At 48.4% G+C, this 25,926-nt stretch overlaps 1 protein-coding gene across 2 annotated transcripts; it reads left to right on the top strand.

Annotated features, from left to right (window-relative positions):
• Positions 1 to 955: 955 nt before the first annotated feature.
• On the top strand, positions 956 to 24,942 carry Rimkla (ribosomal modification protein rimK like family member A). Of its 2 annotated transcripts, XM_051171850.1 has the most exons (6): positions 1,031 to 1,170; positions 11,643 to 11,703; positions 14,873 to 15,103; positions 18,266 to 18,352; positions 22,607 to 22,810; positions 24,456 to 24,942. In XM_051171850.1, exons 2-6 carry the CDS (start codon positions 11,655 to 11,657, stop codon positions 24,911 to 24,913), a joined length of 1,029 nt encoding a protein of 342 aa, XP_051027807.1. In that variant the 5' UTR covers positions 1,031 to 1,170; positions 11,643 to 11,654; the 3' UTR covers positions 24,914 to 24,942. The 2 variants fall into 2 exon arrangements, with proteins under 2 accessions (XP_051027806.1, XP_051027807.1); XM_051171849.1 differs by lacking the exon at positions 11,643 to 11,703 and having other exon boundaries at positions 956 to 1,170.
• The last annotated feature ends 984 nt before the right edge of the window (positions 24,943 to 25,926 follow it).

The raw sequence follows: 25,926 nt of genomic DNA, 5'->3' as shown, positions 1-25,926 counted from the left end.
ATTGTAAAGATGTTTTAATGAGCTGGAAATGCAAATGGATAAGTCAATCCCATAGTTATTTAAAAGTGACTAGCTATCATCTGGTGAGGTGGCTCAGAGGGTACCTACCTGCTGCCAAGCCTAATGGCCTGACTTTAGTCCCCGAACCCACATGGTGGAAGAGAACACGTTGTCCTCTGATCTCCGTGTGCAAGCCGTGGTAGTTCACCACCGGCTCGCCTTGTGCACAATAAATAAATAAAAACATTATTTATTTCCAAGAATTGAATACCAGGTTTCACGCTATTGTTTGCAGGCCGAATTTGCAAACGGCTAGAACCAAGGACGAAACGTACAAAAGACTGAGTTGTAGGGAGGAGGGGAAGCGAGATGTGGACTGAGAGGGAACTCCATAGGATCTTAAACCTGTTTTTATGACACTGAGGCTATGATGGCCAAAAGCTGGCGCAAACCGGGAGACGATGCCTAGTGTAAGAAAACGAGACGCTGAGAAAAAAAGCAGAAGCATTTTCTAATTATCTGAACAAGAGACTGCCAAGACCCAACTGCCTCCACTTCTCAGCCCAGGCTGCAGGCCAGGATTGGGGCAGTCAGGATCGCTCTTCTAAGGGTCAAGTCTAGCTGCGGAGGACCGCCCCGTGACCTTGCCAAGCTGAGAGTCCTCTTTAGAAGAGGCTAACGGAACATCTCAGACTCGCGCCTCTCTAGGGGAGCAGCGCCGCGCCCACCCGGCCTGTGGACCCACAGGCTCCGGGGGGCGCTCCATCCCGCCCGGCCGCCGCAGGCTGCGCATCTCCGCAAGCTCCAGGCCGCGTCCTTCCCGGGCGGCGCGACGTGCTGATTGGCTGGGCGGCGGTAGTGGTGGCGGCGGCGGTGGCGCGGGGAGATCCGGCGCATTCGCCGGCGGGGGCTGCAGAGGCGCTGCCTCACGGCGCGAGTGGAGCCGGGGTGCTCGCCTGGGACGCGCCAGGGGGTCGCGCCGGCGGGCGGCCGCCGCTTTGGTCGCCATGTGCGCGCAGGTCTGGCTGCTGACCGACCGGCTCATCCGCGAGGACTACCCGCAGGTGCAGATCCTGCGCGCGCTCCGCCAGCGCTGCTCCGAGCAGGACGTGCGCTTCCGGGCGGTGTTCCTGGACCAGATCGCCGTCACCGTCGTCGGCGGCCACCTAGGTGAGCTCAGTCTCAGTAGGGCGGGAGGGGCGCCGGGGTCCCGTGAGCCAGCGGCTCTCTGCATTGAGCCCTACCTCTTTGAGGCCAAGAGTAGAGATGGTGTTTAATTCACTTAGGAGACCGGCTAGCGGGGCATTCACACTCACCTGAAGCCAAAGGCAAATTGTACATACCCTGTGCATAGGTGCCCTGCTAGACAGGACTCTGAACCAACCCAGAATTCACAAAATAGCTCTTAGGGCAGATGTTTGGGAAACTTTTCCAGAGATATATATGCACCACCGATGAACGCCCCAGGCAGAACACTGTTCTCAAACTGGGCACCTAATTATGGAAGACAGCTGAGAAAGATTGGGGTTGTCTCTGGAGTTTAAGGGGCGAGAGGAGACAATTGACGGTGCTCATTCATTCATTCCAAAGCATGTTAAATTCTGATTCCCAAATAATCAAGTACACACCCTTCAAACCTTACTCATCTCCCTCCAGTGCCGGGTCCAGGGGAATTTTGGGTGATAAATGGTTATCATCCCCGACTCCTATCTCAAAGCGTTCTGTTTTCCGATATATATATATAATATATATATATATATATATATATATATATATATATATATTTTTTTTTTTTTTTATCATCCTCATCCACGCCCGCTTTGTGTAGGCTTATCCATGACTTTTCAAACTCACATTCACTGGCTTACAGTCTGTGTTCTCAGCAAGCCCTTGGAGGTATCCAGCTATTTTAGGGGGCATCCAAGGCGGAAGAGGGTTTGGTCCTCATGGATGCTTCTTAGAATGCTATTCATGTGTCATCTTTATCTGAATGAGTAGGAGACCCTTTAGCAAAGGAAGGGATTCCAGATTCTGAACAGACAGATCCCTTACAAGTGAGGTTTTGAGTACGTGTCTCTAAGTGAAATGGCCTAGTTATGCACTGTTCATCCATAAAGTGTATTTAAACCTTCCATATGTAGGATCAGATTACATATACTTTTGGTGAGGTGTACACAAGCATTAGACACCTCACATTTCAAAGCGGTGTGGTTAAGTGTGAAGAGCGCCATTTCTCAAGTCGCGAGTGCTAAAACCCTCTCGATGGGTTAATAGTGAACTACGTTCCTGAATAGAGACTCTGAAGAACTGGATTCTTCTTCCAGCTTTCCTGTTCCCAAGCGTCTTGGCTTCGCTTTGTGCAGATCACTTTGATTTTAATTTTAGGTTTTGCTTTTCACGTTTAATGTTATGTGTTTGGGTCTTTTGTCTCCATATGTCTATGTACATGCAGTGCCCACAGAGGCCAGAAGAGGGCGTCATATCATCTGGGAACTGAAGCTACAACCGTTGTGAGCCACTGTGTGGGTTCTGGAAATCCAACCTGAGCCCTCTACAGCAGCACCCAAGGCTCTCGGTCACTGGGCTATCTCTCTAGCCCCCATCTCTGAATTGTGTGCCTTAGAGAGTTGAGGTTCTCCAGGCTTGGAAAGTCCGTGCTTTCGGTTCCATATATAAGTGCAATGATCAGTTGTATTTTGGTGATCTGAATTAAGTCATTGGTTTATACATCTTTACAGTCCCAAAATGAGTTTGCTTGTTTATTTTACAGCGTGTGAAGATGTCGTTTTTGTAATGTGGTCGTCAGATTTTCCTGTCATTCTCAGCCTTTTACATGTGCATCGGCAATTCTGAAAATGCTCTCTCTGATTCTGTATCTAAAACTCCATTTTAAAGAGTCAACTGTGGGCTGGAGAGATGGCTCAGAGGTTAAGAGCACCATCTGCTCTTCCAGAGGTATAGAGTTCAATTCCCAGCAACCACATCGTGGCTCACAACCATCTGTAATGAGATCTAGTGCCTTCTTGTGGCAGGAAGGTGCACATGCGGACAGAATATTGTATAAATAATAAATAAATCTTAAAAAAAATAAAGAGTCAATTGTAAGAAAAGTGAAAGTTAAATCATAGTGATTCAGAAAGCACTTACACAATTAAGTGGAATTCATGTCTGAAAGTATTTGTATTCACAAACTAGTTATTTCCTTTTAGCTACAAGAAAATCTATAGAGATGCTTGCTGGCTGGCTGGAAATTTTGAAGATAGGTTTTTGTTGGTTATTTGCTTGCTTGTTTGTTTATTTTGAGACAGTGTCTCACTAGGTAGCCTTGGCTGGCCTGGAACTTGCTATGTAGACCCAGGCTGACCTCAACTCCCAGAGATCTACTTTGTCTCTGCCTGCCAAGTGCTGGGATTAAAGTCATGTGCCACCACACTTGGCTATGTGATGGTTATTTTTACTTCAATGATCTACCAAGATTTGGATGGGGTGGGGGCTCTTAAGGAAAAAGCGATGCTCTTTAGGTGCCTGAAGCAGTCCTGTGGAAAGCACCCCGCCCTTTGCCCTCTGCTTGCTTAACATGAACACCATAAATGCCTTGTTGGGTTTTCCCTCCTTTGAGAATCTGCCGGTTCTTTAATCATTCAAATAAGTGTGTATTTTCCTAAACACAAATGGTGAACAAGACCCAAATGCATATAACTAACAACAACAACAGTAAAAACACAGCCACAGTAGTAGGGACTTACGTGTGCACGTGGGTTGCACTGGGTTCTTTTTCCTAATGAGTTCTCATAAGCATCGGTGAGGTCATTAAGCACACAGCGGCAGCTGGGAATCACAGCTGTACTCAGTGGCTCCTTCTGTCTTCTCATGCCTTAGTCGACGCTGGCTTCACTGTCGTCTGTGACTCTGGGCTTCTGCTAAAATGTCAGTCTGAGGTCCCATCTGGTTCCTCCCAGATGGTAGAATTCCATCCACCCCTCAACTCTGGCTCAAGCCACTTGTATCTCCTGGGAGTCTCTCCCGAGCTCCTTGCCCATGGCGATATCTCCCACCTGCTACCAAACAGCACCAGAGTAGCACCCTCTGGATTTTACTTTACTGCTATCTACCTGTGTACAAGGCTTGTATCACCTCGAATCTAGGATTCTATTTGTTCCATAACCAGGACATGGTAGGCCTTCAGGTAACGTCTGTTGGTTGTTTCGAAGTATGGGGCTTGTACTGGAAAGTGTGCAAGGCTTCTATGCAGCTAGTGCCTGGTATAGGAGACGGTGATTAGATGTGCAGGGTTCTGTGCTGTGCTGTTAGGTGAAGCCAGGCTTACTAATGACAGTCACTTTCCCTGACCACCCTCAGGTCAGAATCATTAACCGACTCAGGAAAACAAGGATAGTTATAAACTCATAATCCAAGACAGAGAAAGTGAGTTTGACCCAGAAAGGGCCGTGTTAGCATTTGTCTCTTAGGAGCAGGATGATTCAGCGTTCCTGCTGCTTTCCGAGCTCAAGCTTTGGTGGCCATAGCTACTTATTTATTTATGTTTACACAGCCCTGGGGACTGGAGCTAGGGTCTTGTACACGCCAGGCAAGTGATCTCCCACTGGACATCTTCAGTGCTTGAAGTACTTTCTAGGTCAGGCTCTCTTTTGTCTGTGGTACTAAAAATTGAACTCAAGGCTTTGTTCATATGTCAGGCCACTGAGCTACAATGCCTAGTCTTTTATTTTTTTTATTTTTTATTTTCAGACAGAGTCTTGCTTTGTTTCCGATGGAGGCTGGCCTTGAATTCAAGCTCTTTCTAATGTGGACTAGATGAGACCCTGTCTCAAAAAGAAAGTGCATGGGTCAGGGTGGAGCTGTCATGGTGACCCACGCCTTTAATCCCAGTGCTTGGGAGGCAGAGGCAGATGGGTCAATGTAAGTTTGAGGCCAGGCTGGTCTCCAAAATAGTCTCAGACCAGCCAGGGCTACAAACTGAGATCCCTTTCAAAAAAAAAAAAAAAAGTAACTCAAGACTTCACCACCACCAAGTGATAATTCAATTACTCTTGATAATTCAATTACTCTGTACTGACAATTGAATAGGAATGACAAGTCTTTATTCTTGCACCTCTATTATTAAATTTTAGTACATGCTTTATTCTTCACAACAATCCGATTTCTCCATCCTACCCATTTCATTCAGCAGGTATTCACTGAGCAGTGTGCCAGGCAGTGTGCTGGAGATACAGAAGGGCACATAGGAACAGACATGTTCCTCCCAACTAATTCATATGTTTGTTTACTCTGTCACTAAGTATCTTGACGACTGTGTGTAAGGTATTGTTCTAGGTACCTGAATAAAAGTGCTGGAAGTTACTGCCTATGCATTCTGTACTGAGGTAGAATATAACAAGGTAAGTAAACTATACAGAGTAATTCTGAAGGAGCCAAAAAAGCGCCAGTCTGAGAGCCGGGTGTGGTGGCGCACACCTTTAATCCCAGCACTCGGGAGGCAGAGGCAGGTGGATCGCTGTGAGTTCGAGGCCAGCCTGGTCTACAAAGTGGGTCCAGGACAGCCAAGGCTACACAGAGAAACCCTGTCTTGAAAAACCAAAAAAAAAAAAAAAAAAAAAGCGCCAGTCTGCTGGTTTGAATAGGACCAGCCCCCATAGACTAAAGCATTTGAACGCTTGGCCCGTAGGCACTATTAGGGTGTGTGGCCTTGCTGGAGTGGGTGTGTCACTGGGAGGGCAGGGTGAGCTTTGAGGTCAGAACCAGGCCCAGTGGCTCACAGTCCTCTCCCTGCTGCCAGCAGATCTAGATAAAGACCTCTCAGCTCCTTTGCCGGCACCACGTCTGCCTCGTGCCATGCCCTCCACCATGACAACAGTGGACCTATTCCAAACTGCAAGGCAACCCTAGTGAAATGTTTTCCTTTACAGGCATTGACATGGTCATGGTGTCTCTTCACGGCAATAGAAACTCTTAAGACGGGAAGAGAGCAGGAGGTAGGGAGTGGCCTCAGTGTGAGGGTGACTGGAGTGGTCCACAGGTGTGTTCTAGTCAAGAGCTGAAGGAGGTTCAGGAAGTACACAGTTTGTTTAAAGGCGCTTCTTTGATGGTGGGGTGAGAGCTGCACGTGTCTGTGAGTGTACGGATAAGTATTTAGAACGCAGTTGGGCATTGACGTTTGTTTAGGAAAATGGCAGTATAGGTTCTCTGTCAAGGATCTGTGACCTCTCTAACCAGCCATAAATTTCCTCCTTTTGAGCAGGCCTGAAGCCTAATTAGATGCCTATTGCTTACCTCCAAGATGAAAGTGGCGTGGTTGCACCCTGGAGGCTGGCTATCTTGCTGGGTTGGCCATTGTTGTGGGCTGTAGGCTTTGTAGCTGGGTAGGGCCATTGGCTGCTTCTCTCCCTTGGCAGCTCCCACGGGGAAGCGTCTTCTGATAATATGAGAGCCAGTCCTGAGGGAGGATGCTTGCAACGCAGCCAGTTCCAGCTTGATTCTTCCGAAACCTGTCTGAAGTCCATGGGATGGAAGGCAACTAATATTGTTTCAGTCCCCTGGCCAACAGTTTGAAGGGAGGTTTCCCCTGTCTGGCATTGGCGTTTTTGCTAAATAGGCTATGGCTCTTGGGGGAGGGGCATTATCACCCCATGTGGCATAACTCCATTGAACTGAGTCTATTATATATGCATTTTTAACCTAAGCTTATAAAACAGTGTTTCCCTATGGCTTTTCTAAACATTAGCTTTCTGCTTTCCTTCTTCCTCTCTCTTTTCCTCCCCGCTTCCTCACACCCCAGGACGTGCACTGTTTAGCTGTAGAGAAGAGAGTTGTCCTGGGTAGAAGAAGCACCGAGGCCCGCCCAAGGCCCATGTGAAAGAACAGAGGGAGTGAGGGGCAGACTTGAGGAAAACAGGCGGAGAGGTGGGGTAGGGGTGGGGATGAGCAGCTACACAGGGCCTTGTGGGCCAGGGACGGATATTGGTTTCGCTCTGGACATTGGTTTCCATCTGGAGGGGGTGACAGACAAAGGACGGGGAGCAACGCATGGCAGTTCCTAGGGAAATCCACTGTAAAGTTTTGAGCAGAGCAGGGAGCATACTGAGGATCTGCAGTCTGGAAGACTCTTTTGTAAAGGGAAGGTGAAAATTAGGACTAAGTCAAGGGGGAAGCTAAGGTCCTATACAGGAGGAAACTGGCTCCTTCATACGCTAGTGCCCATGGTCCAGTGGAGAGGGAGAACGGTTTCCCTACATCCACCAGGGGGAAAAAGAGGCAGAGAACACCTCAACCCAGGCCAGCTGATCTGAGGGAAGAGGGTGAGAAGACAGTCTGACATGGGAGGGCAAATGGGGAAACAGAGTCACTGGGAAGAGAATGGGAATCAGAAAGGCAATAGCTTGCTTTGCTTTCTTTTATTGTGATGAAGACCACAACCAAAGCAACTTGGGAAGGAAAGGGTTTATTTGGCTTCCCAGGCCATGGGGGTGGCAGTGGGGGGAGAATGGGGGTGCGGGGGATGGGGATGGAGGTTGAGGGGGGCTGGAAGCCAGGATGAGAACCACAGGACAGGAGCCAGCAGAAGAGAGCTACTCTTTGAGTTGCGCTCTGTGGCTTATTCAACTTAGTGCTTTGTTGTTGCTGTTTTAATATCTTTTAAAGATTTGTTTTCAGCTGTGTTTTTGTGAGCACGCACATGCACATCGATGTATACGTGTAAAGTGTGTGCCCGCAGAGGCCAGACAATCTCTCGGGAGGGAGAGCGGTTGCTGGAGATGAATGTCAGGTCTTCTGGAAGAGCAGTATTTGTTTTTTAACCGCTGAGTCATCTCTCCAGCTCCATCAGCTGAGGAGTACTTGCCTGGGCTAGCACTGGCCCCAATGGACTGGGATCTCCCACATCAATCATCAATTAAGAAAATGCCTCACAGACTTGCCTACAGGCCAGTCGGATGGAGGCATTTTTTCAGCTGAGGTTCTCTCTTTCCCAGATGACTCTAGTTGATAAAATATTCGCTGGCACAGTACCTCAGGTGGGTGTATTTGTACGCAGTGCTGGGGGACTCCCCTCCAGAGGGTGCCAACTCACTGACCACACTCCCTTCCCAGGCTCCTCTCTCAGCATTTCTTGAAATCAAGGCCTTTTTGGCTACAAGAGCCTAAATTGTGGTCTCAGGGTGTCCTGGGTGAACCGAAATTGAGATTGGCTCAAAATAGCTGCCAAATAACCATCTGCTGAATAAATGCAAACTAGTCTGTGCACTGAGTCAGCCTTCAGCTTCCTCCACGAGGGGGCTGCGAGCTTCCGGAGGGCAGCAGCTGCCTGGCTTGCCTTTGCGTCCTGCTTAGAAGGTGCATCTGCCTCAAGCCAACAGTTCTATACAGGCTGCACTGAATTAAGTGACCTCAGAAAGGCAGGGAGTGGGAAAGGAAAAGAGGCCACTGTGGGTTTCAGCGAGGTGGTGCCTTGATTTCTGTGGGCATCTTCCCCGACAGAACCTCAAAAGGATAAGCATGGTGCTGACAGGATCCACCCCAGCATCCAGATGGCTCCCTCATGAGAGGGCGTGGGGGTCAAGCAGAGAAAAAGGGAGAAAAGCTGCAGTGACAGAGCCTGTTGTGTTTCCGATGACACGGCTTCCTCCTAACACAGCAAACATCCAGAGGGTGACAGGAATGACCACGGAGATATTGATTCTTCACTGGCACCTTTCAGAGTTTCAACGCAGGCCACAGTCTCTGAGTCCTGCTAAGATACCATAGTCTTAAAAGGTGCCCCAAGTGAGGGCCTCCCTTTCTTTCACCTCAGTGTCTGCTGTTTCTGCTGCTGCTTGCTTTGTACTTTTGTTTCCCAGTGTACTGAGAGCCAGGTTAGTGTTGAAGGTTGTGGTGTGTGTGTGTGTGTGTGTGTGTGTGTGTGTGTGTGTGTGTGTGTGTGTGTGTGTCTTCTCGAGTACACAGTGAATGACTTGCATGCACAGGAGGCTGGGAGAGCTGTAACCCCCGGTGCGTCCTCTTGTGTAAATGCCAGGCCTTTCCAGTCAAATCTCTTTCCAGGGTCTGTATTATAGGATGCCTCTAAATGAGATAATAAATATGAACGCTCTTAGGAGAATACCCAGCACAGAGCAGATACATGCTCAGTTAAAACAGCAGCTGGAGTCAGATCTGATGGACAGTGTGCTTGCTTTCCTCTGTGTGGGCCAGAGAATGGTTTCGGTTTTTTGTTTTTTGTTTGTTTGTTTGTTTTTTAAGTTTTAAAGCTCTACCTTTGAATCATGATTTGTTTATTGCTCAGTAACACCGTATCTCCATTGTGCCATACATTTATCTGCTTCTGAACACACAAATGCAAAAGTTTACTTTTGTTGAATGTAATTCATCCTGATACAAGTTATATGACCAGATTTGATTCTTTGTAGCTTCCTCCCCCTCCCCCACCCCCCCCCCCTACAAGTCAGGGTTTCTCTGTGTAGCCTTGGCTGTCCTGGGCTCACTTTGTAGACCAGGCTGACCTCAAACTCATAGCGATCCCCCTGCCTCTGCCTCCCGAGTGCTGGGATTAAAGGCGTGCTAGATTTGAGTCTTTGAAGAAGTTCTTCTACTCTTCTGTCCTGGGTTAATTTTATTGGGTCTTGTTAGTTTGGGTTTTTTGTTGTTGTTTTTGTTTTATGACACGGGCTCACCATGTAGCCCAGGCTGGCCCCAAAGCTATGGTCCTCCTCTTTAGCCTCTGCAATGCTGGGATTACAAATATGCTAGTTAGACTTCTTTCTTTCTTATCAGTTATAACAAGATAGAGTTAGGGAAGAGGAGACTTCAGTTGAGTAAAGGCCTCTATCATATTGTCTGTAGGCAAGTGTGTGGGATATTGTCTTGACCAATGATTGGCATGGAGGCACCTAGCCTACTGTGGGTGGTGCCACCCCCGAGCAGGTGGTCCTGGTGGTCCTGAGTTCTAAAAGAAAGCAGGCTGAGCAAGCCAGTAAGCAGCACCCCTCCATGGCCTCTGCACCAGTTCCTGCCCCTAGGTCCCTGCCTTGAATTCTTGTCCTGACTTCCTTCAGTGATGGACTGTGACCTGGAAGGGCAAGATGAAATAAACCCTTTCCTCTCCAAGTTGCTTTTGGCCATGATGTTTATCACAGCAACAAAACCGCAAGCTAATACACCAGGTATGCAGCGTCTCTGTCTTTTTTTTTTTTTTTTTTTTTTTTTTTTTTTGGTTTTTCGAGACAGGGTTTCTCTGTGTAGCCTTGGCCATCCTGGACTCACTTTGTAGACCAGGCTGGCCTCGAACTCACAGTGATCCGCCTGCCTCTGCCTCCCAAGTGCTGGGATTAAAGGCGTGCGCCACCACGCCCGGCTCTCTGTCTTATTTTAATGCATTAAAATAGTTCCAAATGAAACAGAATTCAAGAGGAAGTTGTGATATAGTGACCCATGAAAGTAGAAGATGGAGAAAATAGTGTTTCCGTTCCACAAAGTTGATTTATCCTACCTGGGTCATTGCACAAACCAGTTTGACACCTAATCTTTTTGCCCTATGATAGACTTTTTCTTTGAGGACAGAATGATCATTTCCCGGTTTATTTTTTAAAAATGGTTTGAGGCTAAACCTCAGCCCAGCTGGGTGTCTGAGGGATGGAGGGGCCCCGGACATTGCTCTTGTCCTTCCTACCTCCCTTTGAAGGTGATACTGGGTCCCTGGTTATCTGAGAGTGAGGGTAGCTTTCCTTCCATTCACCACAGCCAAACGGAGCCCCATCCTCCATCCCCTTGGCTTGAGGCCAGTGGATCACAGTGAGAATATTAAGGATCATGGGAAAGGTGATATGTTCAGGAAGCTGTCAGTGCTAGTGGTGGGAATTCCTATGTGGTTAAAGGTCTCAGACTTACTCCCCCACGGCCAGCAGGGTTGCCAAGGAGCCAAGCCTAAATGCAAATTTCTCTGCCTGAGGTCACATTGCAGCGATGTGATAATGGCCAACGTGAAGAGGCTAAGCAAGGGCTGGTGGGATGGCCCAGAGCAGGAGTGTCGGAAGTGTGGAAGCTTCGTCCTCACAAAGCTGTGCGCTTATCTCTTAGTGTTTGCCAGTGATTGTTCTAGACCCTTCCTTCCCATTTCAAAATCTGTGGCTCTTCCAGGCCCTAACATGTCACCTACACATGTTCTTCTGTGCTTCAGCACACTTCCAGGTCAATTAGAATACTCAATGAAGTATATATATTATGTAAATAGTTGTGGAGTCTTTGTAGGTTTTTTTCGTTTAAGGTGGGTGGGATTTAAACCCAGGGCCCTTTGTGTACTTGGTGAGTGCTCTACCACGGAATTGTACCTTCATTCCTGGAAATACTTGTTGTACTGTATTTGTATTGCTTAAGGAATAATGTCGAGGGGGAAAAAAAGTCTGAACATTTTCAATATGGACATAAATTAAGTTTTTCCAGTACTTTCTATTTGCAGTTGGCTGGATCCATTGATATGAAACCTGCGGATACCCGGAGCTGGTGCAACCCCAAACCCAACATGTCCCTCTTGCACAGGGCCAGAGGGCAGCAGAGGCAGGCACCCCGCCTGTCCTTGTGCCTGGCAGAGCTTTTGGGGTTCCACTTTAACCCATTGCATTCTTCATCTATTAAAGGCTTCAGTGGGAATGAGCCAGGCCCAAAGATTTACAGTTGGAGGAGAGAGAGAACGCTCTGGTAAGACTTCTTCCCAGGTGTCTGTCCCGCTGCTTGTGGAGGCTGAGTTCCCTCTGTGCCCTGTGGTCGGTATTTCCAAATATGGACTGAGTTCTTTTCTTCCTGTGTGGAAGTCTGTCTGTCCGTGGGCTTGTGCTGGAACTTGAAGGCTGGGTGCTGCTCTTGCTTCTTGCTTCTCTAAGTTGCGTTTCTGTTGCTAAGCTGTGTTCTCATCGAGTAGTTTAAAAGCAATTGTCCTTCCATGCTTTTGGACTGTCTGTGCCATGACGGTGTCGGCGCCTTATGTGTGCAGTATTTTGTTGGATCTCAAAGCATCTTTGGCCTCTCTATCTCAGTGTGTAAGGTGTGCTGGGCATCCCGTATTTACTCACCATTTTGATCAATGTGATTACCTTTCTGTTTCTTTCAATTTTGCCTTTCCCCCACTTTCCCACTACTTATCCCAAGGGCTAAAGGGAGAGGGCGTTTTTTTTAAGTACAGGAAAAGCAGCTTCACTCTTGTTTCTGGTGGCCCAATGAAGCTAACCTGGCCGCTTCTTAGAGACTAGCTCTGACACAGTTGTACCTGCTGGGCTCACGGCATCACAGGACTGCCAAGAAAAAAATGTGACTTAATAACTGTCTCTCTATATCCACCTTTAAAAATAATCCCAGAAGTGGAGAGGCAGAAGCAGGCAGATCTCTGTGAGTTCAAGGCCAGCCTGGTCTACAAAGTGAGTCCAGGGCAGCCAGGGCTCTTGTTACACAGAGGAACCCTATCTCAAAAAACCAAATAAATACCGGATGTAGTGACACATGCCTTTAATCCCAGCATTCAGGAAGCAGAGACAGGCAGATCGCTGTTCAAGGCCAGCCTAGTTTACAAAGCAAGTCTAGGATAGCCAAAGCTACACAGAGAAACCCTGTCTTAAAACAAAAACAACAACAACAAAAACCCAAATAAATAAATAAAATTGATAGCTGACTTGTAAGTTAAAGCCACACAGTCCTTTTTGTGGATGGCTTGCTTTCTGTTTGGTTGATTTTTATTTTAGAGATTTTTTTTTTTTCTTCTTCTTTCTCAGCTTAGAACTTCGATGTTGATATAGTCACTATGCCATTGCCATGTAACCCAAGCAGTCCTTGAACTCTGTCCTCCTGCCTCAGTATCCTGAAGGCTGAGATCGCAGGTATTGCCACCATACCTAGCTTAGGAGACAGTACCACCCCTCATGTGGCATTGCATGGGATTAGGATAACCCTCATACAAGGGCTATCACTGAGGGAGAAATTGTTACTTCTTTTGCACTTTATTTTTTGGTTTTTTTTTGGTGCATTACATAGTAAAGGTGCTAGAAATGAAAGCTTGTAAGGTGGGTCTGTAGACTGTACTTTAAAGGTTTGTTTGTTTGTTTGTTTTTGTTTTTAGAGGATTGGGAAATTCTTTCAGATTGGTTAGAATGGAGACCGGTCCAGGAAGTTCTGGAACTCAATTCTCATTGCCTCACACATTCTGTGCCCCCACATCCCTCTCTCCATCCCAGGTGCTGGGTGCCCTGTAGATGGTTGGCACCTGGAGTAGACAAACCCTAGGGTGTCAGGGCGGAGAGACACCAAGCAGTTTATATGGGCACCTCTACCCCTTGCGTTCCCTCCGTGCCATCTTTGAGTGCCTGCTCCATTCTAAAGGAGTGGAAGAGACACCAAACTTGGTGAAGCCCAAATCCGTCTTCCTGCCACATCTATTCAACTCAACAAATTCCAAGTGCCTACCAAGCACCAGGCAGTGTGCCAGGCACTGGAGTCAGCACAAAACACGCGGATGAAACTGGTTTCATGGCCAGCTCTAGCTCTTGGTGTCATGCAAGGCAAGCCAGCCTCAGAGTTCTTCCGCACAGACGTCCTTCAGTAACTTGTAGGCTGCTCAGGGCCCTCATGGGTCTTTATGTGAAGCCGAGCCCCTGGTTAGCCCACAGTCAGACAGCCAGCCTCAGATCCTGTCACCTCTGTATGCTACAGTAGCTTTCAGTAAGTACCATTTAGTGAACGTTGAGTTCAATATTTGTCAAGAATTAAATTGATTTTTTTTCAGAGTTATTTTTAACTTTGGTTTTGTTATGAAGCTAGTATACACCTGGAAAAAAAACATTCTGGAAAATCAAGATAAAGAGGGGGGAAAAAGGATAGTCATAGGAGCTTGTGTCCTGTCACTTGGGGTGCTGAGGCAGGAGTATTGCTATGAGGCAAAGCCACATGCGCTACATAGAGAGTGGGAGGGACAGAGAGAGGGAGGGAGGGAGAGAGAGAGGTTTCTTTTTAACCCTATTTAACCCTATTCATTCTCACTGTTAAAATGTATATTTCTTTTCTCTCTCCCTCTTTCCCTCTTTCTCTCTCTCTCTTTTAAGCCAGCATGTATTTACATAGTTGAGACCACAATGAATTAGTTATTTTGAATCCTGAAGTGGGTTTATTAGCGGGGGGATGTGATGGGCAGTGTTGGGAGTTCCTTCTCCCCCCACCCCCACCCCTGTCAATTATTTCACACTGAGCTGGGAGTTGAAGCCAGGCCTTGCACATACTTGCATACTTTACATAACGTTTCTAGAGTCCTGTTTCTTCATCTAACGTTGACGTTTGCATATACGAAAAAACAACTATGTTCATAAAGATTATTTAGCTGGGCGTGGCATAGCATGAGTCTAAGAGGCTCAACCCCTGAGGCAGAAGGATCTTGAGTTTGAGCTAGTCTGGGCTACATCATAAGATCATAAGATCAAACAAAGCAAAATGAACCAATAATATGAAAGTGATTGCATAATGTTGCAGCCAGAAGGGCTTCCCGTGGTTCCGTCACTGAAGAATGGAGGACTGACGGGCTTGAAGCCAGCAGCCTCTGAGCTCTGGCCCCAGAGCAGTCCTAGCCCCACTGCAAGCTGGGCCTGTCTACGGCAGTGCTTGGACTCTTCTAACTTATGTCACTCTTTCTCTCTGCCCATTCCTTGTCTCATAATCCCCTTCTGCCCACTTGCTGGAGGAGGGCGCTGTCTACAGCCCTCTTGTGGCGTACACCAGCGACGCCCATGCGGTGGTTCTGAGGCTCTCTTTCGGCCAGGTGAACTCTAGAAGCATTTCTCCCAGGTGACAAAGCACTGGCAATCGCTGAGCTCACTCTAGCCCTTGCTTGCAGGCCTGCAGCTGAGCCAGAAACCCCTGACCACCTTCCCCGACGTGGTGGTTGTACGATTATCCACGCCCTCTGTCCAGTCCGACAGTGAAATCACCATCCTGAGGCACCTGGAGAAGCTGGGCTGCCGCTTGGTCAACCGTCCTCAAAGCATCTTAAACTGCATCAACAAGTTTTGGACATTCCAGGAGCTGGCTGGACACGGGGTCCCCATGCCAGACACCTTCTCCTATGGTGAGTGTTCCAAAAATATATTTGTAACTCCTTCCCAAAATACTGGTGTCTCTCTTCTCTTCCCCCGGAAACCTCCCGTGTCTCTGGCTGCTGTTCCCTCTGAGTCTGTTTCCCTTTGAGGAATTAACATATCGAATGCTGTCCGGTTCTTCTGTATGAACTGCCTTGGCCACTTTCTGTTTATAGTCATTCGATAAACATGGACCAGCCACCATAAGAGGACGTCTTAGCCAGTGTTCTGTTGCTGTGAAGAGACACCATGACCAAGGCTACTCTTACAAAGGAAAGCATGTAATTGGCTTGCTTACACTGTCAGAGGTTCAGTCCGTTATCCTCATGGTAAAGGCCATGGCAACAGGCAGGCAGACATGGTGCCGGAGAAGTGGATGACAGCTACATCCTGACCCACAGGCAAGGAAAGAGACCGGGCCTGGCATGTGTCTTCGAAACCTTCAAGCCCACCCCCAGCGACACACTTCCTCCAACAAGTCCATACCTCTTACTCCTTCCAATGTTATCAAAGAGTTTCTCCCACTCCGATGACTAAGCATTCAGATATATGAACCTATGGGGGACATTCTTATTCAAGCCACTGCAGAAGCTCTGAGCTAGAAAGGTCCCGCCCCCACAACATTCCCCATGGCAAGGCATTCCCATGACGTCAGAAACAAAAGGCTGCAAATATACAGGCAATTTCCATGTGCTCAGGTGAGAGAGTCGCTGCCATTGGGTGGTAGGAGAGTTCATCGGAGAGCTCCTACCACAGAGATCAGGCATCGAGGACCACTTTCTTTCTTCTTTCTTTCTTGCTTTCTTTCTTTCTTTCTTTCAGATTATTTATTTATTATTTATACACTGGTCTACATGTACATCTTCAGGCCAGCAGAGGGCATCAGGTTGCGTTATAGATGGTCATAAGCCACCATGTGATTGCTGGGAATTGAACTCAGGACCTCTGGAAGAGAAGCCAGTGCTCTTAACCTCTGAGCCGTCTCTCCAGCCCGAGGACCACTTTCTTAAAGAGGCAGCATTATCAAAGCTAAAGATAGCCCACGAACAGAAGGGTCAGAAGTAGCAGAAAAAGAGCCAGGGGTAAAGAGGGCATAATTAGCAGGTGGTTAAGGATGCACAAGAGAGCCGGGGCATAAGATCGGAAAGATGAGAGAATGCTGTGTGTGGCGTGCCGCCAACAGGAAGGCTCTGACCAGGAAGCGGCCCTAATGCAGATCCCATTGGCCACTGCATGGAGACAGGGGAGGTAGCGGTAGTCTTCTTCAGTGAGGAAGGAATGGTGCACACGCTAGTAGACACATTAACAGATTCAGGAATTGTGAGGGCAACGGACAGTCATAGAGCAGAATGGCTGATCGTGTAGAGAGTGTGTGGGGAGGAATCAAGGTGACTAGGCTCTGGCTTGGGTCACCCGGTGTCGATACGATCATGGACTGAACTGGAAGCACAGGAGGAAGAAGTACACTGGTTGTCAGGGTGAGTGGCTGGCAGCAGGGACATAATTTCAGTGGAGACTTGGCATGTTTTCATCGTTTGCAGTCTGCAAGGGGGAGATGTTTGGGAGGCAGTGAGCAGTGAACCCGAGGCTTCTGAAAGGCTGGGGACGAGGATTCAGAGGCCTCTGTTACGCTGAGGCACAGGAGGTTGAGCAGTGTGAACACAAAGGATGAAAGAACAGAGGGCTAAAGGGTCCGCTTAAAGGGTTTGACATGGAATGCTTATGTTTACTACAGTGAAAGGATCAAATTGGGCTGTGTTGGTGAAGCATGCCAATGATCTTGACACTTTGGAGGCTGAGGCAGGAGGATCCTAGGTTTGAGGTCATTCTGGGCTACAAAGCAAGATCGTCCCAAAGAAAACAAAAGACTATGGGGCTGGAGAGATGGCTCAGAGGTTAAGAGCCCTGCCTGCTCTTCCAAAGGTCCTGAGTTCAATTCCCAGCCCCTACATGGTGCCTCACAACCATCTGTGATGAGATCTGGTGCCCTCTTCTGGCCTACGGGTGTACATGCAGGCAGAACATTGTATACATAATAAATAAATAAATATAAAAAAAAAAAAAAAGACAGAGAGAGAAAACAAAAGACTAAAGCGTAAGATAAAATTGGGAGGCGAAGAGGGAATCTGTTAGGGAACAGATGAGTAAGGCCCTATTGAATAAGATGCCATTGGAGAAGCAAAAGGAGAAGGTACAAGGTCACAGAGGCCAGTGGGAAGGATGGGGTCGTCAAAGGCCCACGTGGCTCCTGAGGACAAGAAGACTGCTTCCACTCCGTGGTAGAGAGAGGAGCCATCGTGGGAAGTGTGCAGGACTGAGGGACAAGTGAAGTGACTGAAACCTGGAACTTCCACACAGCTCGCCAGTGGGTTACAGAGTTGGAGTTAAGGGATGGTGTGGGACCAGCACCAGGAACTCCGTTTGTTTAGGATGGGAGAGAACCGAGCACCTGAGGAAGCTAGGACAGGAAAATTGCAAAGTAGACCAGAAAAGGAATGCTTTGATGGCGTAAGGCCTGTGAGGAGGTAACAAGCAGGTCCCTCCCTGCTTTCTGGTTGTCCATCAACAGGGGACCAATAACAGGTCCCAGATGCTGTCTGCTGTTCCCTGTTACATGGCCCTCTCCACAGCATGGCACTTTGCTCCTTCACGGCCAACAGAAAATGCTCTGAAGTCTTACTTCCTTTTAAAGGGTTCACCTGAATAGAGCAAGTCCACCAAGAACCACTTTCCTCCCCGCCTTTGATGGACTCAAGGTTAACAGAAAATTAACATAATCCTAGGAGTGACAGTCTGTGCTCCCATATTCACTGGCATCTTGCCCACTTGAGAAAGGGACTGTTCACCTAGAGGGGTAAGTGTCCGGCAGGCCATGCTGGAATTCTGCTCCCACAGCCATTGGGAGAGATCCAACCATAAGAATGCGGTGAGGATTACAATAGCTGGTGTAAGGTTTCCGTGTAGACAGGGGCATGATGCTGGTAATCACCTTCCTCTGTGCCTGCCTTGCACATTACATGTGTGTGTGGTTCCCGTGTGCCAGGTTTGGGTGGATTTGGACTGACTTCCTCAGAGCATTCTAAAGGGGCAAGTGCTGGTCCAGCCTCTGCCTCATCACCAACACTTGATTGATTCTTGCTTTTTCTTGGCAGGTGGGCATGAAGACTTTTCTAAAATGATTGATGAAGCAGAGCCCCTGGGCTACCCAGTGGTGGTGAAGAGCACACGGGGACACCGGGGTCAGTGGTACTGCTGGGCTCACTGGGTGGCTCACTGGGTGGCCAGTTGGTGTACCCGCAGCTCTGCGGCACGGGAGCACTGTGCCCATTCACAATGTGTCCTGTCCACTCTGCTCAGTCTCCTCTGTCCTTTTGTCAGACGCACCCCTGCCCCCCATCTTGCCTTGACCTATTGCAACAGAGGCTCCCCTGGGCAGATTTAGATTCTCAAGTCCCCAGGCAAAACAGATTCTCAGAAACAGATCCGTTTCCCCCTTGCTGAACTCCTCCCAAGTCCCCATGTTACCTGTTAGATGGAATCCGTCTTCTTCCTCATGGTGCCAAGGCCTGTGCAGACAGCTCCTCCATTCCAGACTGCCCCATAACCACCTACTCTCTTGACCTCACTAGAGTACCATCTTGTCATCTTGTCATCTCTTCTATCAACACACGCCCCTTTTCAGACAAAATCAGTCATCTTTCCCTTTTGTTTCTGTAGTATTTTCTCTTACTTCTAGTACAGTGCTGCACTGCTTGACTGTTCTAGCTTTAAATGCTGCTCGGGTTGGGGGTCCTGAGACCTGTCTGTGTAAGGCAGTGGTTCTCAACCTTGCTAATGCTGTGACCCTTTAATATAGTTCCTCATGTTGTGGTGGACCTCAACCATAAAAATGATTAACTCTCTGATCTATAACTGTACTTTTGCTACTGTTATGAATTGTAATGTAGGTATCTGTGTTTTCCGGTGGTCTTAGGCAACCCCTGTAAAAGGGTCATTCAGCCCACAGGTTGAGAAGCGCTGCTCTAAGGCCTGCTAGAATACTCAATGCAGAGCAGGGGTGTGGCGGAGATCTCGGCAGGAGAGAGCAGTCGCCCTGCGCCAGTCGTATGTAACTCAGATGGCATAGTACCCTTGGGATGGGGCTTCTGCAGTGAGACGCAGGAGCATGAACTGAAACGAGATGCCCCTTGCTGTGGAGTAGGGACTGATGTAGACACCCAGGGGACAGTCCGGTTCTGCTTTCAAGCTCACAGATTAGACAGTGCGGACTGTCATTATAGTGCGGGGTTTGTAAACCGGCATGTCCACAGGCGTCTTTGAGCCTAGAAAGTGGGACGCTCCTTCAACCTGTTTCATTTCTGGTTTTGAACTTTTAAAGAAGTTAGGTAGTTGATTTATATGTGTGTGGGTGTTTTGCCTGCTTTATACACACTGTACCACATTGCACAGTACCTGTAGAGGCCAAAGAGGACATTGTACCCCTCAGAACTAGAGTTACAGAAATTCTGAGCCACCATGTGGCTGCTGGGAATCGAACCTGTGTCCTCTGAAAGAGCATCTAGTGCTATGGCCACTGAACCATCTCTCCGTCCTTCATTTCTGTTCTTAAATCTGAGTTATTCTATTCCATTCACACGTGCCCACGTGCACATTTCGTCACTCTCTAGCGGACATTAACCGCACAATCTCCTGTCACCTGCCACTTGGACATCTTCAAATAACTTGCTTCCTCTTCTCAAATCTCACTGGGTGTCTGGGGTTCCATCGTCTCAGAAATGGTTGAATATTATGGTTTGTTTTATTTTGGTGGTACTGAAGACAGAAGTGTTCTTGGTAAGCTCTCTACCTCTATGTTACATTCCCAGTCCTGAATGTTACCCATAGTTTTGGAGCTGCTTTTCAGTTTTATATGCCGTGTGTGTGTGTGTGTGTGTGTGTGTGTGTGTGTGTGTGTGTGTGTGTGTGTTGTGTATGTTTGTGGGTATATATGGTTATATGTATATATGGTATGTGTATATGTATGTGTGTGTGTGTTTTTGTGTGCATGTGTGCGTGTATGTGTGGTGTATTTGTATATGTTTGTGTGTGTATGTATGTGTATGTGTAGTGTGTTTGTATATGTGGTGTGTTTGTGTGTGTGTGTGTTTGTATGGGTGGTGTGCATATTTGTATATATACGTGGTATGCGTGTGTTCACGTGGCATGCACAGAGCCTATGGGAAGGTGCCCGTATTCTCCCCTATCACGCTCCACCTTACTCTTTGAAGCTAGGTCTCTCCCTAAGCAGAGAGCTCAGGTTTTCCATTTGCCTGGCAGCCAGCAAACCCAGGGATCCCCCTGTCTCCACTGCTCCAGAGCTGAGTTATAGGTGTGCGCACGATGCCTGCTTGTTATGTGGGTGCTGGGATTCAGACTCAGGGTCTCGAGCGTCTACAGCAAGCGCTCTGTACTCACCAGGCTGTCATCTTCTACCCTCCCCCCTCTCTTTCTTTCTTTCTTTTTTTTTTTTTTTTCCTCCAAAGATTCCAAAGCGGTTCCACTTCCCTTGTGGTGGTGACAGGAAACCTGGGGAAAACATTTCTTTTCCATTTTTGCCTAAGAGAGTGCCCAGTCATGCATGCTCATGCCAGATTTTCAGGACAAACCTGTGGGGAATGCTGCTCAGACCTGTTCACTGAGATGCAGAGAGACAGCAGGTGCTGGGGTGTTGCAGGAGAAAGGGAGATTTTGGTAGCAAGGGGGAGCTTCAGACCCACAGAGGAATACTCTCCCAGGGGACCACAGAGTGAGAGCCATTCTCTACAGAAGCAAGTGAGGATGGCCAAGTAATAAATTTCATCCACTTAAAAGGAAGCAGCAGGGAACTGGGAAGATGGCTTTGTTGGTAAAGTGCCTGCTGAATAAGCCTGTGGATGTTCGCTTGGCTCCCTCACCCCCACCCCCACCCCACCACCCACGGAAAACGCTAAGTGTGGTGGAGTGCTGTGCCCTGAATGCTTGCTCTGGAGGGGCGGGGATAGGAGGGTCATTAATCCCGCCTAATTGGTGGGCTCCAGGTCCCAGTGAGAGACCTTGTGTCAGAAAATAATGTGGAGGAGCTGAGGAGATGGTGGAGACAGGCTCAGTGGATTCAGCATTTCCTGTACAAACAGGAGGACCTGAGTTCCAGCCCTCAGCACCCATGTCAAGAGCTGGGCGCAGCTTACGTGCACCTAACCCTGGCATTGGGCGTGGAGTGGGTAGAGACAGGTGGGTCCTGGGAGCTGGCTAAATTGGCCATCCATCCAAAACAGCTTCTGGTTCAGTTAAAGACCCTGTCTTAGGGCAGTGAGGTAGAGACTGACAGGGGAAGACAGCCCACTTCTTCTGGCCTCCACACGTGTGGGCATGGGTGCACGCACCATCGTGCTCACATGTCTGCACTATGCATACACATGCCCCCCTACACACAAGCACATGCTCTCGCACACACGCAGGAAGGTGGGAAGTAATAGGACAAGGCACCTAACGCTAATCTTTGGCTTCCATGTCCCCCACATACACATATATGGGAATGCATGCACACACTACACACAAAAGCAAAAGAAGGGTGTCTGTCAGAGGCTCCCCCTGTGAGCCCACAGACCTATCTTGTGGTAGTAGTGTGGGCTTCCTGGGCCTCTTACTGTGCTGTGCTTGTCCTCTGCAACTCTCTCTCCATCCATACTTGAGACCCCTCTACACCATGTTCAATTATTCTGTAAACAAAAATGAGTTGTCTGCTTTGTATTCTAAGACGAGTGTGTTGTTTAGAGCACTTGGAGACACAGACAGACAGACAGGCAGGCAGACAGACAGACAGGCAGGCAGACTGAGCCCTGCAGCACCTCGAGGTGGTGGGAAGCACTGACTGACTGCTGGGGATCTTGTTTTGGCCCCTTATCTGAGTTTCTAGAACACGTTACCATTTCGTTTTGGAAAAAAGAGCAGGCATGGGACATACCCTGTATTCTATGGGAAGCTAGGATTGGGAGATTAATTTTAGGGCAGTGTGGGTTACATACAGAGTGAGACTCTTATCTCAAAAAACAAGCATACAAACAAAAATTGGGTGCAGGAAGCAAAACAAAAATTGGGTGCTGGGCCGTGCATAGTGGCCCACGCCTTTAATCCCAGCACTTGGGAGGCAGAGGCAAGCAGAGCTCTGTGAGTTGAGGCCAGCCTGGTCTACAGAGTGAGTTCCAGGACAGTCAAGGCTACCCAGAGAAAACTTGTCTAGAAAAAAACAAAAACAAACAAACAAAAAAATTGGGTGCAGGGAAAGAGATAGTGGGATTAAAATCTGGAGAAAATAAGATTTGGTCTCATCAAAGAAATGGGAGGAGCCAATACATGGAAAGTTCTGGAAAGCTGGCGCCTGTTGGGGCAGGGCGGCAGACTGTGGACGTGGTAAAGACAGGCGCATAGCCTCTCCAGCCTTCACCTTTGGTCTCCTCTCATCTTTCTTCTTGAAGGAAAAGCTGTTTTTCTGGCTAGAGACAAGCATCACCTCTCTGACGTCTGCCACCTGGTCCGCCATGACGTGCCCTACCTGTTCCAGAAATATGTGAAGGAGTCCCACGGGAAGGACATCCGGGTGGTGGTGGTGGGTGGCCAGGTGATCGGCTCCATGCTGCGCTGCTCCACAGATGGCCGCATGCAGAGCAACTGTTTTCTAGGTAAGCTGTGGAAAGCTTTGCGCAAGGGGGTGTGCGGGGGCAGGGAGGGGACGGGAAGGAGGGTGTGGAGGCGCCAGAAGACCTCACTAGGCTATTCGCCCCCACCCCCACCCCCCTCTCTCTGGTTTTTTTTTGGGGGGGGCGGTTTCTTTTCCAAGACAGGGTTTCTCTGTGTAGCCTTGACTGTCCTGAACTCACTTTGTAGATCATGCTGGCCTCAAACTCACATCGACTGCCTGCCTCTCCCTCGTGAGTACTGGGATTAAAGGCGTACGCCACCACGCCCAGCTGCTCTCACATTTTAATTGAAGATTTCCTTTTCCTTTTATGGGTGAAACTGGAGAGATTTGCAGTTTATATTTCGGCTGACTGCAGAAGCCCATTCCTTTAGTCCACTCAGAAAGCCTGTTTCTGTCATGGGGAACTGAGTCGTTGTAGGAGAAACAGACCCTTGTCTCCGTAACATAAAACTATGGTCAACTTTGGCGAATGAATTTGGGTTGGAAAAGCCCTCCAGTTGTTTCCTGACTCAGCAGACGCATGCTCTAAGTTCATTGACCATAAAGAAGCTCATTTGCTTAGGACAAAAATTAGATCAGTGGTCCTCAGACGTCCAAACACTGACGATGCCCTTTAACCCAGTTCCTCATGTTGTGGCGAGCCCCAGCCATAATTTTACTTTCGTTGCTACTGCTTCATAACTGTAATTTTGCTGCTGCTATCAATCGTAATATAAATATATGACATGCAGGAGGATATCTGATGTGTGATCCCTGTGAAAGGTGTCATTGGACCCCCAAAGAGGTTGCGCCCCACAGGTTGAGAACTGCTGATTTGTGAGGCAGTTCTTGCCCTGGGCTGGCACATGGTCCAGAAGTTGTGCAGGCAGACAGTTGTCAAATACTCTGGCTACCTAGGCCAATTCCGGGTTAAGTCTGACGGTGTGCTGAGCACTTTAGCGATTATCTTTCTTTGCACAACAACCATGGGCAGAGCCACAGTGTGGGACCTTGTATTTGGGGGTATGCATGGTGCATGGAGGCCTGAAGTTGACAGTACATCATCAGCATCATCGTCATCGTCATCCTTCATCTTCTGGGACTGGGGACTGAACCCAGAGCCTTACACATGCTGGAAAGGTGTCCTGACCCTGATGCTCAGCCCAGCGTTATTATTGATTATAATATATGTTGCCCCCACCTACTATATGATAAGTAGATTGTAATTTTTCATTTATTTCCCTAACAACCATTTATTGAATATATACTGGGCATCAGGCAATGTGATTTTTTTCCAATAGTCATTTTTATTTTTCAGTTTTATACGTATGTATGTCTGTATGCCATAGGTCCGTAGGTCCCCATGGGAACCAAAAAAGAACATTGGATCCCTTGGAGTTACAGGCAGTTGTGAGTTTTATGAAATCTGTGCTGGGAGCTAAAGTAGGGTCCCCTGGGAGCTCAGTCAGCGCTCTTAACTACAGAACCATCTCTCTAGCCCCAACTTTGTAAAATGCCAAGCAATGCTGTAAATGATAGTGCGTGTCTCGCTCTCCCTTTGTCACCTGTCCCCTCTCTCCTGAAGACCACTAGCCTCCTCAGTGAGTGGCACCCATCACCCCCGAATCACTGCGTTTTCTTCCCAGGTGGTGTGGGCGTCAAGTGCCCGTTGACAGAACAAGGCAAGCAGCTGGCTATCCAGGTGTCCAACATCCTGGGCATGGATTTCTGTGGCATTGACCTTCTCATTATGGATGACGGCTCCTTCACGGTGTGTGAGGCAAATGCCAATGTCGGCTTCCTGGCCTTCGACCAGGCGTGCAGCCTAGACGTAGGAGCAATCATTGCAGACTATGCCATGTCCTTGCTGCCGAACAGGCAGACTGGGAAGATGGCCATCCTCCCAGGACTGTCCAGCCCCAGGGAGAAGAGTGAGCCCAATGGCTGTGCATCAGCTCAGGGAGTTGCAGAGAGCGTCTATTCCATCGCCAATGGCTCTACCTCTAGTGAAAGCGAGCCTGAACTGGGAGAGGTCAGGGATTCCTCAGCAAAAACAATGGGGGGCCCGCCTCCCCATGTTGCACGAGCCTGGTTGCAGCATTAACAGGATTGTTTCACAATTCCAGTGAATTCCTGCTTTTTTTTTTTTTTTTTTTTTTTTCCTTTTGGCAGCATTTAAGCCAAATCCTACTGCTTCCCTGAGCAGTGTCCAGTGAGTTAGATCGTGATTTCATTTGCACAGGAAATAGAAAATCCCACCCGGGCACTCAGCATTCTTTCTAACAGCAGTTTGAACAAAGACTCATAGAAAACAAAACACCAAGAGCAGCGTCCCAAATGATCGATTTGAGACCGACATCTACTTTGAGCACTTTAATGAAATGGTAGGGCTTTAAGGCACTGAGTCTGTGTTGCTGTCCCTGGCTGTTAGCAGCAGCGAGCAAGAACTTGGCTCCTGGAAACACTGTTTTCACAGGCCAAGTGCAGTCAGGCGGGGTCACCATCTTACCACATTCTTCCGTCACCTGGACCATCTCACTGAAGAAGCACCTTGTAGAAAGCGAGGTGGGACTTTCTTCAACCTCACCGGTTGGCGCGTGCCCTGTGTGGAATGGGATTTCTACAAGATTGCTTTGTCACTCGGAACTCATACCCCCCCCCCCCCCCCCCCCCCCCCCCCCGCCCCGCTTCACCTAATGGCAGCTCCAGCAGTTTCACACACCTTTGCCGCCTTCAGCTTCAACTGGAAACGAATGACACCTCTGGGTGAGCTTCGGCCACGCACCTTGTTTCTTGTGCGCTAGAACTTAACACCATGGACTTTTCTTTTCAATGGACTCTGCTCACTTGTCATCTGGAAACCAGTGGGATTTTACCACCAGAAGTCACTGGACAGTAACTGCCTCCCCACCCCCACCCCCCCCCCCCGCCGCCCCCCACCTCCTGGACATGCTACTGTTGTCCAGACCCCAGGAACCCCTCCTTTGGGGAGATGAGGGTATTTGTGGAGGGGTGAGTGGGGCTATTGAGGACGTGATACCAAGTGCTTTCCATCTTAACTCTTCAAGCAGTAGATGAGATCTTTCCCCTGGGAGAAATGGTAGAGATGGAGTTTTG

The sequence above is a fragment of the Acomys russatus genome, chromosome 29 (genome assembly GCF_903995435.1).
Source record: "Acomys russatus chromosome 29, mAcoRus1.1, whole genome shotgun sequence".
NCBI lineage: Eukaryota > Metazoa > Chordata > Mammalia > Rodentia > Muridae > Acomys > Acomys russatus.
Note: the sequence above shows the minus strand (reverse complement) of the source record. Positions and strands in the feature narration are given on the sequence as shown.

Excerpts from the sequence above, each read along its gene's own strand:
- Rimkla (XM_051171849.1), top strand. The coding sequence starts at position 1,008 with ATGTGCGCGCAGGTCTGGCTGCTGACCGACCGGCTCATCCGCGAGGAC. Across the intron at positions 18,353-22,606 it reads GAGCACACGGGGACACCGGG|GAAAAGCTGTTTTTCTGGCT; the intron begins GTCAGTGGTACT and ends TTCTTCTTGAAG. Across the intron at positions 22,811-24,455 it reads GCAGAGCAACTGTTTTCTAG|GTGGTGTGGGCGTCAAGTGC; the intron begins GTAAGCTGTGGA and ends TTTTCTTCCCAG.